General features: G+C 39.7%; 1 protein-coding gene across 1 annotated transcript in view; it reads left to right on the top strand.

Moving 5' to 3' along the window:
• Nucleotides 1-377: 377 nt before the first annotated feature.
• HMGA2 (high mobility group AT-hook 2) overlaps nucleotides 378-18,162 on the top strand; it is a 109,299-nt gene continuing 91,514 nt past the window's right edge. Inside the window, exons 1-3 of the mRNA XM_056481945.1 lie at nucleotides 378-1,241; nucleotides 3,948-4,034; nucleotides 11,592-11,642. Coding sequence (XP_056337920.1) covers nucleotides 1,131-1,241; nucleotides 3,948-4,034; nucleotides 11,592-11,642 — 249 coding nt within the window. The 5' untranslated portion in view covers nucleotides 378-1,130. The remainder of the gene's footprint in view (nucleotides 1,242-3,947; nucleotides 4,035-11,591; nucleotides 11,643-18,162) is intronic.

Raw genomic sequence — 18,162 nt, 5'->3', positions numbered from 1 at the left:
GCCCGCCCGGCGAGGGAGCGGCGCTGCGGGCGGGCGAGCCCGGCCCGGCCCGGCCCGGCCCGGGGCCTTTGTTGGGCGGGCGCACGTGCGGCCCCGCGGAGCTCGGGCGGCAGCGCCGGGCCCGGCCTGGCCCTTTAAAGCCGCGGTGGCGGCGCGGCCGGGCCGGTGCGGGACACGTGAGGCGGCTGCCGTGCTGCTCGTGTTTTATCTGGCCGACCGCCAGCCCCCCATCGCCGGGTTTTCGCTCTGCCTCCTCCTCTCTTTTTTTTTTTTTTTTTTTTTTTTTTTTTTTTTTTTTTTCCCCCTACAGCCCCCTCCTGGTTTTTCCACCCACGGGTAAAGGTGGCTTTTCTTTTCTTTTCCTTCGTTTTTGTTGTTGTGTCTTTTTTTCCCCCTCTCTTTAACCCTCATCCTAGTTTAGTCCGTGGGCAGGACTCGCATAATAATATTTCCAGTCCCAGGAGCTCACATCACAGACACGAATCCAGGACCTCCCCCCCACTTTTTTTTCCCTCCCAATCTCCCAAATCGTTTTATTATTATTATTTTTAAATGATCGCCCCTTTTGCGCGCTGCTCCCGCTGCTGCCGAAATCCCCGTCTTCCCAGGGTGCATGCTTCTGGCAAGATTGTGCAGTGTTCTCAGTCCATTTTCAGTGTGTCTTATCTTAATTTGTCCTGATCCGATCTAAGCGCGATAGCCACCACTTGCTTTCAATTTGTAGGACTTTTTTTCCTCTTCTTGGTTTGCTCCCGACTACCTTCGGACTGTTTCCCTCTTTCCTTGCATTTCCACGGTCGCAATTTACTCTGCCTTCCTTTCTTTTTTTTTTTTTTTTTTTTTTTTTTTTTTTTTAATAAACCTCTCCTCTTTTGAATTGCTTCACGTTACTAACCATTCCTAAATTGTAAGAGAGATTCATTCCCCCTCCTCTTCCACCACCACCAACACCACTACCACCATCACCTCCTCCTCCTCCTCCTCCCCTTCTCTTCTCCTTTTTGGCAGCACCAGGACGTCCGGTGTGGTGGTGGCAGCGAGCAGCAAAAGCAGCAAGAGCTCGTTTTGATTCCCCCCCCTTCCAAGGTGCTTTGGAGAGACTGGTTTCAGGCTGAGCAGCAGAAGTCACGATGAGTGCACAAGGTGAGGGACCCGGTCAGCCTTCCACTGCTGCCCAGGAGCAACCTGCAACCGCAGAGCCTCAGAAGAGAGGACGAGGCAGACCCAGGAAACAACCACAAGTCAGTATCGCATAGATACGTAGAGCCGCAGATCTATAGTGTTATAGGCATGTACATGTACGTATTGTGCTGCAAGTGAAGGAGTCCTGGCGACGGGGCGGGGGGGGCTTTGTTGCGCGCTGCTTCCCGGCGAGGTGGTGCAGAGGCGTAGCGAGGGCTCCATCGGCGCCCCGGCGGGGGGACCCGGAGCGGCGGGGCGCTGCCTGCCCGTGCCTGAGCCGCGGAGCCTCCTCGGGACTTTCACTATTGTGCAGGGAGCGAGCTGGGGCTTTTCAATGTAAATGGGGAACATGGAGCAGCGCGGCTCCGACCAACCAGCGCTCGCTGGGTCATTTCGAGCTGATTTTGAAATTGCGAAAGCGAGGAGCAGGGAACGGGGCTCTCCTGTCTCCCTCCTCTCAGCCCTCGCAATATCTCAGTCCGTGTGCGCGCGTGTGTGTGCGTGTGTCGGGTCCCACCGGGCGCTGCTGCCGCCTCCGATCTTGACCAGCCCAGCCCCCGAGCTGCCCCTAGATGCTGGGGCTGGGGGAGAGGAGGGTGACTAGAAAGTCGCATAGGTTTTTTTTCCGCCTTTTTCCTTCCCCCCCCCACCCACCCCGGCTTTCCCCCCTTTCCCACCTCCCCCCCCCACCTTCGCCCCCCTCTTCGGCTGGAGAGAGGTGCCCCCGTTGCCAATGGAGGTGGGGGAGGTAGCCGGAGGGGGCTTGCCCTGTATTTGCAACACCTTTTGCCTTTGCTCCGGCGCTTTCCCAGGCAGGTCGAGGCGACGGGAACGCTGCGGTGTCTGGACGCGGGGAGCGGAGCCCTGTGCTCCTTTCCACCCACACCCACAGCCTCCACCTGGGCCCCGAAAGGGACGCGCTGGGCTCCCCTTTTTGACTTTCAAGACCTGATTTCGCGCTAGGGCTGCTAGATCCGCGTGTTATTCCCACCCCCACCCCCCTTGCCTTCCTCTCCCGAAGTGCCATTGTCGCATCGCCCGGAGCTGCCGAGCCGCGCTCGGCCCCTGCGGCTGGGCGAGGGGCCCGGGGGCAGCCCCCGCGCCCTGCAGCCCCTCCGCCGGCGCCGCCGAAGGAGGATTTCGCCTGCGGATGCAACCAATTAATCCCGCAGCTCGGCGGGGGCAGCGCGGAGCCGCCCGCAGCCTTTTCCCTGCCTCCCTCGGAAGTCACGATTGAGAAGCAGGGTTGTCCGTGGAGCTCAATTTAAAGCGAAGCTTCCGCGGGCTTTAAACGTGTTTACTTCCCATTCATTTGGCATCAGCCCCACTGCCGTGAGAGCCTTCAGGGGGCTCGAAACATGGAGAGAGCTGAGCAGCAGAGCCCCGAGCTGGGGGAAACCCGTCTGCTTTGCTTCCTTCCCCTCCCCCGCCCCGATATGGTCCTGTAAATTGCACAGAAAGTACTTTTTGGAAAGCCATAAAAGCAGAGCCCCCCGTTATATCGCCATGCCCTTGGTGACCCTCACTCCATCGGTCCGGTGACTGCGGGCTCTGTCCCGCTTCTGCGTCACCCCCTGATTGCCCTCGACCAGCCCCGGCAGCCAGCACCCACTGACCCTGCTGGCTTGTGCCAGGGCTCATTTTTTTTTCTTTTTCTTTATTTCTTTTTTCTTTTTTTCTTTTCTTCCAAACCCACCCCCCCCACCCAATTTTTTTTTTTTTTTTTTCTCCTGTACACATTTAAATGTGTGGAAGTGAAAGAAAAATGCCTCTCCTTCAACGTGCGCAGCCCAGATGTGCAGTGCCTGCGGGGCTCGCCACTGAGCTGCAGCGCTTGGGGAGTCCCCTCGCCAGCCTCCCCTCAACCTACCCGGGAACTATGGAAGCTGAAGGGGTTTAAACTGGTTTAAGTTAACAAACTGCACTTAATTAGTTCTACCACATCCTGTAATCTGAATGAAATGCATAATATTCAAGTCTAGAGGAGTTTTATAGTGTTTATGATTCACTGAATAAATATTTGGAATCTGAACTCTTAGTAATTCATACCCAGTTTTAAGGACTGGTTATTTACTGGCAAGCAAAGGAACTAGTTAAGAAAATAGCTAAAATAATCTGTGTCGACTCATTTTTGAGTTGGGGTTTTATTTCAGATTTTTTTTTGGTCGAGTGTTTTTGGCTTACTAGTGTTCTATCTGAAGAAACGTTTACATTTGCATGTTAATGCAAATGAATTTTCTTTAGAATAGGTGTGAATATAATACCGACTGCAGAACAACAGAAAAAAAATTGCCCCCTTGAGAGAGAAGTAGTCTCATCTTACTTTACAATATTCTAGTAGTTAACTTTTTTCCCCAAAAAAGCTTGTGCTAGAAACTACATGCGATAATTGTATCTTGCTATAATGAAATGCAATTGAAATTAAATGGGTAACTATATTATTTTTAAAATAACTGCACTTATATGATGCAAATCATAGCTGTCTTTAAAAAATGTGTTTCCTGCTATAACTTACATGTTAGAAAATGCACACTTTTCCAAGTTTTTTTATGCAATTGCAAGAGAAGTTTAAGTCCTTTATTGTGCAAAATATATTTTTTCCTTTACCTGGAGTTGCTAAATTATTCATGTTACATTACTAATATTATGTTATTTAATTACACTGCTAATTCATATGTTTTAAGTAACTTCTTAGTGGTTTATCCTTTAGTTCATCAGGGCTAGTTGTAGCCTCTTGTCACAATAGCATATTTTCCTGTATTTAGGAACCAACTGGTGAACCATCTCCTAAAAGACCAAGAGGAAGACCCAAAGGAAGCAAAAACAAGAGTCCCTCTAAAGCAGCTCAGAAGGTGAGATTGTTAAAGAGAAAGAATTACTTATGCTGTTTTTTTTTCATCAGCTAGTAGCAAAAAATCCAATTATTTAGGTTGTGAAGTATGGGATTGGAACTCTTAATAATGGAAGCTACATAAAGCATGCATTCCACATTTTTAAAATTAGAATTAACACAAAGAGCCTAAGTATAGAACTTATGAGGGCATCTTTTTTAATAGTCTACAGGTTAGTGAAATAGCAATGTATTTCATGAGAAACCATGAGATGTCCTGTATCTAGGAAGGAAGTCAATGTTAAGGATATTATTTTCCTCATTAAGATTTTTGTAAGAGGAAGATTAATTTCTTACCCACTTAGAGTTGTTACTACTACAGACCAAATCTGTATATTAAAGCTAAGTGCTTTGTCAAACATAAGTTAATTAGAAATAAATCCAATTATGTGTTGATGGAAATAAGTGTATATATTGAAATTTACAGCTCTAAAATGTGATGGTAAAGTAAACTTCAAGTTACAGTAAAAGCCCGTTATATCTTGTTTAGTAATCAGTTTCAAAGAGACTTGTATTGGAAGTGCTTTTGGTCTTCTGAACCACTGTTTCTGCTTGGTGATGGGACCAAACTTTTAATCTGGTGGTTCTGATTGCCTTTAGCTACAGGAGAAGCTCCCTGAAGTCACTGCATTTAGAGCATGGACTTTCCATCACAAATGCAACATGAAAATTTGACTGAATTTAATTTGAATTGGGGAAAGCACAGCATTAAAAGCTGTGTTATCAAGGCAAATCATGCATACCCTTTTGTAGGAAATATTTTAGTGAATATAGTTGTATATAGGCTTGAAAACAAATATGGGAGATTTGTTTATGTTGTTGGTTACACAGCAGTTAGCACTAGTTTACAGGTACTAAATCAGAAACAAAAGCTTACAAAATCTGTAGTGTTCAAGTGTATCAGTATCTTTTAAGGGGGTGTGTGACAAAATGTGTGGAAGGCATTTGTGTCCTTATCTAATTGTGGTTCATTTTTCAGTATGCCTATGGTACTGACCATATTAAGTTTAATAATTTTCAGTGTTATAAATTACTACAGCAAATACTGATAAATATTAAATCATTAAAAGGTGGCTATGGTTTCATGTCTGTTTTGTTTAAAGTGTTTTCAGCATTTTTTCAGGTACTTTTCCAACTGTCTTTAAATTCAAAATTGGTTGAGTGGGGGTTTTTTGTGCTTGTTTTTTTTTTTTTTTTTTTTTTTTATGTGGGGTTTTTTTGTTTTTGTTTTGGTTTTTTTGTTTTACTTTATGAGCTGGAAAAAAGCAGCATGTTCTGTCAAGAAATGCATGGACTAGTAAAAAATGTTTTACAGGTTAAGTATTAAAAATCTCTGAAAGCCATTCTGCAAGGTAATGTGCTTTAAATGTTGATTTTTTTTCTTTATACAGTAAAAGCATTCCTCAGATTCATGTTAAAATAGTTTATATGTCACTCTTCAAAAGAGAGAGAGCAGTTTTTTATTAGTCTAGCAAATCCAAATGTGAGCTTTAGTTTTAAATATTGCTCCTAGGAGTGTTGGCTTTCCTAGGAGAAACATTTGTAGAAAGATTAAATTTTAAGTAATTTTTTAGAAATGTTTTTAAAATGTTTTTAAAAGAAGCTTCTAAAATAAATATTCACATTATTTCATTTACTTAAGTGATTTGGAAATCTGTATAAATGGAAAATAATTTTAAAACATTCATATATGTGTAGGTTTATCAAATCAAGAGTTTTCCAGATGATTCCAGATGATTCATACATAGTTATGCTTTCTTAATCTAATTTACAAACTAAGTAATTTTATTGTAACATTTTGATTTTCAGAATGAATCAAGTTATTCCTCTAATTAAAGCTTTTGGTTGTTGCTAATGCTAAAAATTGACCAAAGACCACATGTCTTTTTTAATAATAAAAAAAACCTTTGAGAGGTATGTATTACAAGTCTTACTGGTTTCTAGGTTTATAGATAAAGTATATAAATGTTTGATAAATCCTCTAACATAAAACATAAAACACTTATAAGCCTTACTAGAAGAAAGAGACTGGTATCACATTTCAAATAAATATTTTAGTTCTTTTTCCAAATTGATAATTAGCCCTCTCTAAAATGGTTAAGCTTCTCATCAGGTATCTCAAAGTATCTTTTAACGTAATATTATTTCAAATAGTTTTTCTAACTGTAATATGGATGGGAAGGTTTTGGCACTGTAAGAAAGCTTCATTTGGTGGTGAGGGTATCACCTCTAAAAGGAGTGAGCTATGTGTTCAATTTTGTGGTACACATATTTACACATACATATGCATACATACATTTATTAAGAGTTTCTCCAGCCCATCTCAACTCCCAGAAAGAGAACTGGCTATCTTAGCTTAAGCCCCTCTACATGTGAACCTGGGTACTATACACCCAGCTGGAATTTGCTGGAATTTCTAAAGAATAGTGTGTGCCCTGTGTGTTTCAAAGGGAGCTCATTGAAATGCTTTAGAGTGTTCACAACATGTTAGATAAACGTCGACCAGGAGAACCCACCGAGCAGCCATGAGAAGGCACTCATGATTAATTGATTGGGTGTTCTCTTGCAAAGCATTACACATCACAATTAAAAATGTATTGCACAAACTGGCAGTGAGTTAAAAATACTCCAGAGCTGGGGCTTTGTTTTGTGATACTTCAAAAAGGAAATACCCTTAAATCGGTTGATGGACAATTTTTCCCTGGAATTGTGGTTCTGTTATGTATTTAAAATTTCTTGGTTCACAGGATTTTTTTAAATGTCTCTTTGGGATTTTTCTTGTTTGTTTTTTTTCCTTTTTTTTTTTTTTTTCTTTTTTTTTTTTTTTTTTTTTTTAACTTTAAGAGCTTGTGTTTGGTCTTAGTAAACTGGCCTTGGGGCATCCAAAAGCAAACTGTGCTTGTTAGGAAATTAGCAATGTGAAACTTGACAATGCATACAGAATGTTGCAAAACTAACTGAACAGCTAATAATGTGGCAATTACTCTCATTTTGGGTATTTTTTTTTCCTTAAACTTGCATATCATGCATATCTAGACACAAGAAATAAACTGTTTTATAGAAGATCAAGCCATTTCTCAATTATTTAATTTTCACAAACAGGAGGAGCTCAATGTGTTACCAGATAGATAAGAGGTAGAGACAAAAAACTACTGATTACATTGCACTTGAGTCCCCGCAAATAGGTTGTTATTATGCAGTCTGCATCTTTAAACAAGTTATTCTGTCACTCATTTAAAATATTTAGGAAAAAACAACAAAATGTGAATTGGCTTTTAGGTTTTTTTCTCCATAAAGCATAACTATTTTTTCAGGGAGACCATAGTGGGGAATCTTCCTTTTTAATTTCCTGGATGTTCTGTGGCTGAATTTTGTTTGTTTGGTGAGCTGTGTTCCCAGCCCATCATATTTCCCTTTCTAGGGCATCTTTTTTTTGGTGTTTTTTGTTTGTTTGTTTGTTTTTTGTTTTTGTTGTTGTTGTTGTTTTTTAACTTTGGGGGTTTCTTTAGCTCCTATAGTTTGGCTTGGTGAAAGTACTGTATGGGCATAAATACTTACCTGTTTGGGAGCAGGAAACATATCTGTGACATTATAAAAAGGAGTAGTAGTGACTATATGATTATCTTTAAAGTAATTGTCAAGGAATGTCCCAGGAATATACAATGGTAAAAATTTTTCAATAAAATTACCTTCTGCTAGAATATGTTGAGTTTGTGATCCTGTGTGTGACCACACTAGCTATTGTTTCTAAGTTACATGGCCAGATTTGTAGGTAGAAAGGCATGTCCCTGGGTTAAACAGTCCAAAGGTAAAAGAGAAAAAACCCAACCAAAAAAAAAAAAAAAAAAAAAAAAAAAAAAAAAAAAAAAAAAAAAATCCAGAAAAGTGCATGTGATCAGGACTCTGCCCTGAATTGGTTCAGGAAAATCTAGTTGGCTTCTCCATGCTTCATTCATTTTCACCAACACCAGTCATTATAAGCTTAAAGGGAAAACAAGATCAAATTTATTAAGTGATTGTAGTGTGGTTATTGCATTGAAAAAAATAAGAGACCTCAACATCAAATGTTCTGGCCAGGACAGGAAAAACAGAAGACTGACTTTTGTTTAGAATTAAAATAGATAAAACAGGACAAGGAAAGTGTAATGTTTTTGTATTTAGTCAGTGCCTAAGGGTTTTTTGAAGGGTATTTTTTGTCTAACTAACTGTGTGGTTTTTTGAGAGGGTCATATTCCTGGGCTAGGTCTTTTGATTCTGTTTGACAACAGTGGTCTTCCTTCTGAGAGCTATCACTTATTTTACCTGACTTACAGCTCTGACACATTTTATCTGAGATCTTCAGCAGATCATTTTGCAAAGAAGATAGAGCTCTTTGAATTTGGATTCTGTTGCATTTGAGGTCTTCCTTGACAGTACATAGATGCCCAAAGAGCACTTTATAGACATTCAATTATTTTTATTTGTCTCATCTTGTTAATTGCTTTCAGTAGTACAGCCTTGGTTTCTGTCTGGGTACAGCACATCTTTGCACTAAGGAGGCAGAGATCATGGGCAGTCAAATCCTGGAGCTGCTGAGAGAAGCTGTTTGGAAGCAGGGTTTGATGGCCTTGTGGTACAGGGCTTAAGTGGATTGCAAATCTTCCTGGGAACTGTTAGTTTGCTTCCAGAAAGCAGTGACTGAAATGGTGATCTTTCTCACATGTGGTAAATTAAACCCACTTCCCATATAGATCATGCTTTTAAATGTAAGTTTAGTTCTGTTCCTCAAACGTGACATTGCAAAAACAGTGTGTTCATATTATTGTTTATAAGAAATTTCACGTTTTTAATGAAGTATGCTTTGTGTTTGATAACACACCCCACCCTTCTTTAAGTTTGGTGATTTCATGTCTTAGTTGTAAAAAGTAAGGTCACACCTCACAGCATAGTAACACCAAATGTTAAAAACCTCCTGACCAAACACCACCTCTGGGTGGCCTGGAGCTCTGTCAGGATTTGCCCCTCGCTTCAGAGGCAACATTGCAATTAAAGCCAAGAGCCAACAGACTGGAGCGTTTTTGATGATGCAAAAACCTGTTCAGAGGAAAGGCAATGTTTTAACACTTTCATGGAAAAACAATGTATTATCTATCTGATACATAGTAAAACATTTCTTCAAGTTCGATTAAGAGAAAGTCTTATACTGTTATAGAAAATGCAGGCTGTATTTTAGCAAAATGCAGGCTGAAAAAAGAGAGAAGGAGGTGGAATATTTTCCTAAACTTCATGTATTTATCATTACCACTGTGCTGGTACTATTCCTTTTGCTTGTTCTAGAAGTGTTTTGTCTTTCTCTTCTCTTGAAAAAGAGATTAAAACTTCCACTTTAGAGGTTCTTGTCATTCATTTTCTGCAATTTAATCTGTGAAAACCCTGCTATTTACTTACAGAATCTCTCTGTACCAAAACATCACCTCGGCATGCCTGGCTGTTTGCTCAGCTCACCTCTGGGAAAGATTTGGTTTTGATAAGAACTATGGAAATGTTTTTCTTCTAACATGAGGTGGAAGTCATATACTGCAGGAATATAGTGCCCTTCAATCTTTTAGGTCCCCAAGCACTTGACAAACCATTACCCAAACTAGCTAGTAGGAACATCAGCCATTTCTGACATGGACCTTTGGTGGTGGTGGAGCTCAGCACTGCTCATGGGAAGCGGCCACACTGTGTGACAGTTCATGGCAGGAAAAAAAAGATTAGTTATTCAAAGAAATCTCTCATAGTCATTGTAATTTGTAGTTATTATATCAAAGTAGTTTTTGTTTTCAAAAAGTCAATTTTTAAAAATAGAGTTTTGGAAAAGGATCTTTCCTTCCAATGCAGTAATACACAAAAGAAAATAAATAGCCTTAGTGCTCTGATATCATGTCAAGTGTTGATTTGTTAAGAGCAATTATAACTGATATTTTCATTTTAAGATTTATGCCCAGTGTTTCATGAAGTAAATGTAGAAGCAGGGTGTACATCTTATCAAACTCTAAACAATATCTGGTTCTTTGTGTCCTTCAGGTTACGGGGTAAAAAGAAATCGAACGCTTAAAGGAAACAAAACTCTGAAATAGACAGCTACAGGATATAGTAAATGCACTTTAACAAGTATTCTCTTAAGAGAGTTTCACCTTACATGTAACACCGGTATAAACGATTAAAGCTCAAGTTTGCTCTTTTAACAAGTCTGAGTGATAATTTTGCCCTTTAGGAGTGTGAATTTTATTTTTCACAGCTTTCTTATTGCGAGGTATTTATTTCAAAGTAATTGCATTTAACTCACAGGGCAGGGTTTTCTGTGGAGATTCCTTCACTAGTTCCTCAGCTCAAATTCTCTTTTAGAGAGATCCGATTTACACAGCATTAGGTTACAGTATATGTTACAGTGATTGACCAGCAAGTGATTTATTTAATGGCACAGTAGATTTCTAAGGGCAAATCAAATACACATGCAGTTAACTGGGGGGAAAAAGCCAAAGCAACACAATTCATGTGTATTAAAAGTCTTCATTCTTGGGGGCTTTGCATCCGGCAAGTCCCCACCTGGCTACAGGTGGTGGCAAAATCCTGAGTGGAACAGGATTATTTACCTAGTATGGATGGCCATGGCCTAGCTAGCAAGAGTAGCCTATTTTTGAATTTTAAACTCTATAAGGTTTTTAGTGTACTGCCTAAGTACTGTTATTAGTAGTAGTATTCACAATGTCACACAGTGGAATTAGTGGAAGAGCCTATAAAAGAGCCATATTTCCTTTAAGCTGAGCTCCAGGAGAAACTGCTGGGCTTACATAAATATATGCTGTCACTTTTAGGGCCTCTTCCACATTGTTTCCTTAAACCTAGAAAGGGAAGGTGTGTTTTTGGCCGTAAAAGGTTTACTCTACAGATTAAGGATGTGCTTTTACCTGGAAAACTTCATGTGAAAATTAGAGAAATTGTTTCCAAATAAGAACACAGACATGTTCATGGTGATAGTCTGTTCTAATTAATTTTATGCGTGAACACAATGAGACTAAAAAGGAATTGTAGCCACTGTACACTGCTTTGATCAAACTTGAAGCAGGCTGTATTTTTAATTTAGTATCTTCAAATACTTTTTGATGGCCTGTGAAAGACTAGATTTGATGTTATTGGAGGTTCTCAGGTTTCCCAATTGCCCTATGTCCCCACCTTCAGCCTGCATGTCAGATGGCTGGCCAGGGCACCCCAGGCTCTGCTGAGGGTCCTCAGCAGCTGGGGCTGTGTGGGCACACTCCTCCATGCCCCTGGACACAGAGTGCATCAAGGCTGGGGGCACTGCCTAGCCACACTGGCTAGGAAACATCAGAAAAAGCAGCATAATCTCATTCTACCAGAAAACACACAGGTTAGCTAGGGGGCCTGGTGCCACCCAAGAGGTGTAATTGTAGCTAATGTTACAGGAAAGGAGTTCCTAGTTACTGAGGCTGTTAAGTAATGCTGAAGTATAAAATATGTTGTGTTTCTTTTACAGAAAGCAGAAGCCACTGGTGAAAAGCGACCTAGAGGCCGGCCCAGAAAATGGGTAGGTATTTCACTTCCAGATTTATTTGCTGCGTTATAAAGCATGTTATAAAGTCCATTCCTTTAGAGAACAGTAATTTCATTTGTTAAAAAAAGCATCTATCTTCTGTGTTCTTTGTTCTGGTGGATTGACTAAGGGGTTAAGAGAGCAAAGAAGTTGATCACAGCTTCCTACCTTTAGACTCTGGTAGTTTGCTCAAGACACTTTACAATTGAATGTTTGCTTCGAGTGAATATTTATGCATATCTTATCAGCACGAAAAGAGGCTCAACTCTTCCTTCAAAAGAGAGTAACAATGATAACTTGTTCAATAATTGAGTAGCAAAGGTTAAAGGGGCACTATCAGGCATCAGAAGGTGATAAGACTCAGATATAGGGTGCACAAGATAAAGTTTAAAAACCAAAATGCTTTTGTTCTACATTGTCTGGAAACATGCATATTTTCCTTAAATCCAGTGAGAAAGGGCACAGATGAACAGCAGGATACTTGCACTTACAACTTAGTTTTTCCATTCACAGTCATTTTCATGCCTCATATATTTGTGATGACTGGTAATATATTTCATTAGAAGTTTCCGCTTTTCCTGACCCCATTTAGTCTTTAGATGTGTCTATCAGATGTGTGTTTTTATTCTTCAGCTATGGAAGAATTTCAGTCTTAGGTACTTGAAATTTTGTGTTGTGTAAACACGTTTACAGCTGATGAGGGCCTGCCTGGTGCACTTTTCATCTGCATGTTTTTCAGTTTTGCATGGGCTTTCATACAGGATGTCACTAGGAAAATGGGATTGAGAATTAGAAGCTATAAAGGTGTGGCTCTATGCTTCATCACAAGTTAACATTTCTGATTTCCCTTTTCCAGCTCCCTTTTCCTGCTCAACATTTTACTTTAAACTTCTTTTCCAAACCCACCCTCACCACCTCAATTTCAGTCCCTTATTCCACTCTATATTCTCTTTCCTATTGTCAGCCTTGTCATTTTCTCCTCCAATTTGTTCAGTTCTTTTGCATAGCTGTTAAAAGAGTTGTAAAAGTATATGCTTGTGAAAGCTCAAACAGCACCAGAAGGTACTGGGAACTACAGCTAAGGTTCCCCAGAGTATCAGCCACTAAACACAGGAAAGCTGCCTTTAGCAGTCACTTTAAGAGCTAGCTCTATTTCATTGTCCAGTGAAGGTACCGCAGGATATTTTTTGGGGGAAAACAGACCACTGCATACTAGATGAGTAGTTTATACCTATAAAGTCAGGCACTTTTCAGGTACATGAGGAAGCTCGCTGGCATTAAAAAAAGGTGGCTTTTTGAAATGTGTCTATGCTGGTGATCTTCTCATAAGCAGCTTGGGGAAGGGAAATGCCAAGTGCAGTAAAATGTGGGTCAGTTTCTGTCTGTTTCCTCCCATCTGGCTTGAACCTTGCATATCTGGATGCTGAGTGTTGCTTGCTTGATCCTCACCTTGGGGGCAATCCCTGGGAAAGAGCAGAAATACCTGGTTTATGAGAGTAATTAATTTCTAAGAGTCAAGCCATCCCCTCTGAGTTAGGAATGTGTGACAGGTGAATAGGGATGGTTGAAGAGTTTGGGGAAAAGGCAGCAGCCTGAAATGTTAAAAAGATTTTCTCTTCCAAGTACTTATAGTCAGAAACTAAGGTGAGCTTTCAGTGAAAAGGGCTAATATAGCACTTCTGTCATCTTATAGGCTAGAATGTTCTATGTTTGTATTTTTATGGGGAAGAAAGAATAAGCATTCAATGGAGCATTCAGTATGGAATGGGCTATTTATCAGGTCAAGAATCTGATTTTCAGAAATGACAATTACTGAAATGGGTTTTATGCATTACTTTATTATGAGACCAGTACTTTCAACAGTTTCATTTTTAAAAATTAATGCATATATTGAAACTTGGTGTTATTTTTTGTTGTGCCTGTTGAAAACATTTTTCGTATTCTGATTATATGCTTGCTTCTTGTTATTTTCAGAGATAATGCTCCAATCTGTAGCTTGCATTGAGATAATTCTTCAGACTGTGAGAATCAAATATGCCATTTTTCCCTCTTCTCATTTTTCTCTTTTTCCAATTTAAATTAAGTTCATGGGTTCTACTTGTAGTTGTAATCAGGAGGGGAGTCTGCCTGGAAGCAGATGGTACAGCATCATCCTATCTGTTTAGACCTCCATTGTAGTCAGAAAATGCTCTTTTTTATCACCCATATTTCAGTTGAATCCTTAATGATTATATTCTTCCTTAATCCAATTTATTTATTTGTCAAGACTTACTGACTGATGATGTTTAGTATCTGGGTAAGTAAGGAGCGTGTAGGATTTTTGTCTTGGAGAGGGCAGAATTCTACATTTTCATAAGTTTGTAACCCTTTTTTTGGGAGTCTAGAGGTTCTGTGTCATATGTTGTTCATCAAATTGTAAAGTATTATTTCTGCTGTTTCCTTCAATATGCACATGCAGAGACATACGAGCTAACAGACCACTGTAGAATTTCAGTAGCTGGTCTTTCTGCTGGTTCAAATTAAGTATTTAATGTTTGTGACTCACAGTGTATTTATTTATATATTATTTTTTAGAAGAGAAGTAAATCTTTTTTGACTAGTATAAAACTGAGAGGGGAGGGAGAGCCCAAGTGAAGAGGGCAAGAAGCCCAGTTTATCACAAGAATATGAGATATTAGACGATATTTTTAATGCAATAATGTGTACTTTGCAAAGTTGTCAAGGGAAAGAAGACCCTTGTCAATAGAATAGACAGTAAAGATTAAACAAAATCTGAAAATAAAATATTCAGCTACATAGAAAAGCTTTCTAAATGTGGAGAGTTAATTGGATGAAAGTCTTGAAGATAACAAGGCCAAGCAGGTGGGAAATGAACATAGCTGAAATCAGGAACACAGTGCTTCCTGCTGTAAAACTCACCTTCACTGCAGGCTGCTGCACGCATGTGGAACACATTGAAGGCTGTCAGTCCATTACCTGTCAATCCTCTTCATGGGGGCCTCAGTACTCCTTAATTTTAGAGGTTTTATTGCACACACATATTCTAAGCTCCTTGGGTGCACCTGCATTAGTGTGTTAAGTAAATCAGGAGTATGCTTTGGAAATGCATCTCCTGATTTTCCCCATTTACTGTATGCGTTGTGTAGAGTCCCAGAGCTCATTGGTTGGACTCCTTTCAGATGAAACCATTGGAAGATGTGCTGCAGAAGTGCAGTCTGGCAGACATTCAACATACAGGACTAGGCTGGAGTGAAATGAAAACCTCTTAAAAGGTGTGTGGTTTGGACCTTAGGTCCTCAGCACCATCCTGTGGTCCATATTGTAGACATAGCCTTTGATGCTTAAAAAAAGGCTATGAAGCAACCTGTTTTTTATTAGCAGAATTATTTAATGTAGCAGACACATAAAGCAAAATTCACGTTCACAGAAGTCAGTGAAAGGTTTATCATTAACTTCATCAGGGCCACGTGTTTGCCATTGAGGCCTGATGCTGCTGCTCATGGACTCAGCAGCTGTTTTGCTCATGGCTTCACATAGCCCTTTTAAAGAGCTATCAAAGGTTTTTTATTTTATTTATTTGATTTGTGTAGGCTTATAATTTGACTGAAAGGAAGTGACTGAAGGTTTATGAGTAGAGCAGAGAACCAAGTTATCAATTGTTTTGCTGTTCCAAAGAACAGCATTGAAAATCCCTGGAAATGTCATAGTCAACTAGTGATCTCAGGCACCAGTTTAATGGAGGGATCTGAAATCTGATTTTGAAGTTGATGCTGAAAAGGGTATTTGTTTATTTCCATTGGGGGTTTTTTTGAGTCTTTAGGTAGAATCTTTTTTGGTTTTCCAAATTGTTTGACTTGAGCCACGGACTCTCTGCATGGCATGGCAGATTTGTTCCAGGGGACAGAGCTTTTTACAGGCTTGAGCAGGATGTTGGTGAGGAGAAGAGATGGCTGACTCCATGCCATATAGCTGTTTTAAGAGATGGATAGATGCAATTCTAGAATTTGCATGATTGTAACAGTAGAAGATAGTCAGCGACCTTCTGACCAGGGACATGCAGGATGCATGTGAAGTATCTGCCTGCTCATCTCATCACTGGAGTCTAAGCAAGAACTTGTTCAGAAAACTTGCAACAATTTTGTTTTCTGCAGGACAGTATGGAGAGCACATTTTAGTTTGGTAGGAGATAAGAGATAATGAGAAATTACTCAAATTTACTTGAGCAGATTTTTAATCTGTTCTTGTCGTGATCATCTAGACAAGCTGAGAGGGCAGGGACTGTTCAGCCTGAAGAAGGCTTCAGACAAACCATACAGCAACCTCCCAGTAACCAAAGAGAGCTACAAGAAAAATGGAGATGGACTTTTTATAAGGACCTGCAGTGATAGGACTAGGGGAAATTGATTTAAATTGGATTAGAGTGGTTTAGGTTAGATATTAAAAGGAAATTGCTTACTGTGAGGGTGGTGAGACACTGAAATGGTTGTTCAGAGAAATTGTGAATGTCCCACTCATGGGAGTGCTCAAGGCCAAGGTAAATGGGGCTTTGAGCAACCTTTTCTAGTGGAAGCTGTCTTAGGCCATGGCAAGGTTTTGGAACTAGGTGATCTTCCAGGTCCCTTGCAACCCAAAGCATTTGATGGTATATGATTGATGATTATATTTTTAAATTAAGTCAGAGATTCACTTTATACAGAATGCCAGTTTAAGCAGTGACAAACCACATTTGAAAAAAAATATTATAAAAATGCTTTTTTATAAAAACTTTTTCTTCAGATTATTTCCCAGTGCAACTCTGACATAGCTGAGATACAAAGCCTTAGACATGGAATTGGTGAAATGTTTCTATGTCAGCAGTTCCTGTGTCAGGGCAAGGATTCCTAGTGCTCATTAAGATTTTGAAAATGAAGTTCTTAATTTTGAAGAAATACATATCAAGGAAATCCCATTCCTTAAAGAACTCATCAGTGTTTTGAGGCTATTTTTTGCCCATATTAGCTCAGTTGGTCAGAGCATGATGTAGTAAGACCAAGGCTGTGGGTTCAATGCCCATACAGACATTCACTTTAGAGTTGGACCTGATGATCCCCATGGGTCTCTTCCAACTCAAAATATCCTGTGAATATGTGAACACCGAGCCTGTCCACACCTAAGACAAGTTTCTAAGTCAAATTTCTGCCTGATAGTGAGGTACTATGTGATGTAAAGTCATTTAACTAATTTTTCTTCTTATGCAGGCAGTCTTTTTTGTCTCATATGAAGTCATGGTGGAAGGCTACTTAAATTCATGTAGTCTTATTCACTGGGTGGTAGAGGGAAAGAAGAATGTTGTGAGATCATAGTCCAACCTGCTCCAAAGAAGGCTTTGTTATAGCAGTGGTGAATTCTCAGCTGGAGTATTAATCTTTTGACATAATGGAAGAAAACCTAGACAATAAAGTAAGACACATAATTGACTTCTAGAGAGCAAAAGGTTAGTGTGAGACTTTCCCCCCTTTGCTGTGGTGCTTACCACTGTATCCCTAAGCTAGGCTAGAGATTCTGCTGTTAAAAGAACATGTGTTTGTTTAAATTGAGTACTACCAGGTCCATTTGGAGCAAGCCATGGCTGAGGTGAAATTTAAGTCACATATATTGGATGATGAATGAAAAAGTTGCTATTTATGTAATTACAGAAGATAGCAGAGGTAAAAAATCAGTTTCTTATTCTTGGAAGAATAACAAAACTTCCATGTTTTGAGTCTTTACAACTTTTGACTGCTCTATCTGTAATGTAACTGTTTCATAGGAAGCACATTGTGAAAATTTACATAAACTGCGGTTTACTTTAATCTTCCCAACTACCTTAGCTTCCTTCTGGAGGTCATAGATACTATTTTATGACTTGGCAGTATAAAATACTTTCCTTCTTGAAAATGTTCTACATCTGTGTGGGCAAGAATGTCACCTGAGAGTGTTCATTGTTTCAGTGGTCTAAAGAGCATGAAGGGGCTTCTCTAATTATGAAAAAAGGACTATTGACCTCTCCTTTAAAATTCCTAAACTTAGGAAGTGGATGAAGGACATGAATTAAAAGCCTTAATATCTTTTTACCTATACACTTACTTTCCAGTATAGATGACCTGTAAAAAGAAATCCTCTCTCAAAACATGAAAATTTTGACAAAAGCAGTGAGCAGTGATTGTTGAACTTTTTGCCTCTGACTAACAGATGCTCTTTTTTTTCTCTTGCTAATATTTGGTTGTTTGTTTTTTTTTTTTTTTTTTTCTTTTCAATTCAACATTCTGGGAAAGGAAAAAATCATCTTACCTGCTAGTACTTAATGTATTTTAAAAAATACTAAAAATATGTTCTGTCTCCCCAGTGTTCAGAGATATATGTGTCTTCATTTCTTTAGACATTTGTCTAAGCAAATAGTGTCCTTCCTTGAAATATGAGTTCTTTGTTGGTATAAATGGATGTAACAATATTTATTTGAAAGAAACCACAACAGAAAATTTAGCCATGATACTTG

This window comes from Oenanthe melanoleuca, chromosome 1A (genome assembly GCF_029582105.1).
Source record: "Oenanthe melanoleuca isolate GR-GAL-2019-014 chromosome 1A, OMel1.0, whole genome shotgun sequence".
Taxonomy (NCBI): Eukaryota; Metazoa; Chordata; class Aves; order Passeriformes; family Muscicapidae; genus Oenanthe; species Oenanthe melanoleuca.
Note: the sequence above shows the minus strand (reverse complement) of the source record. Positions and strands in the feature narration are given on the sequence as shown.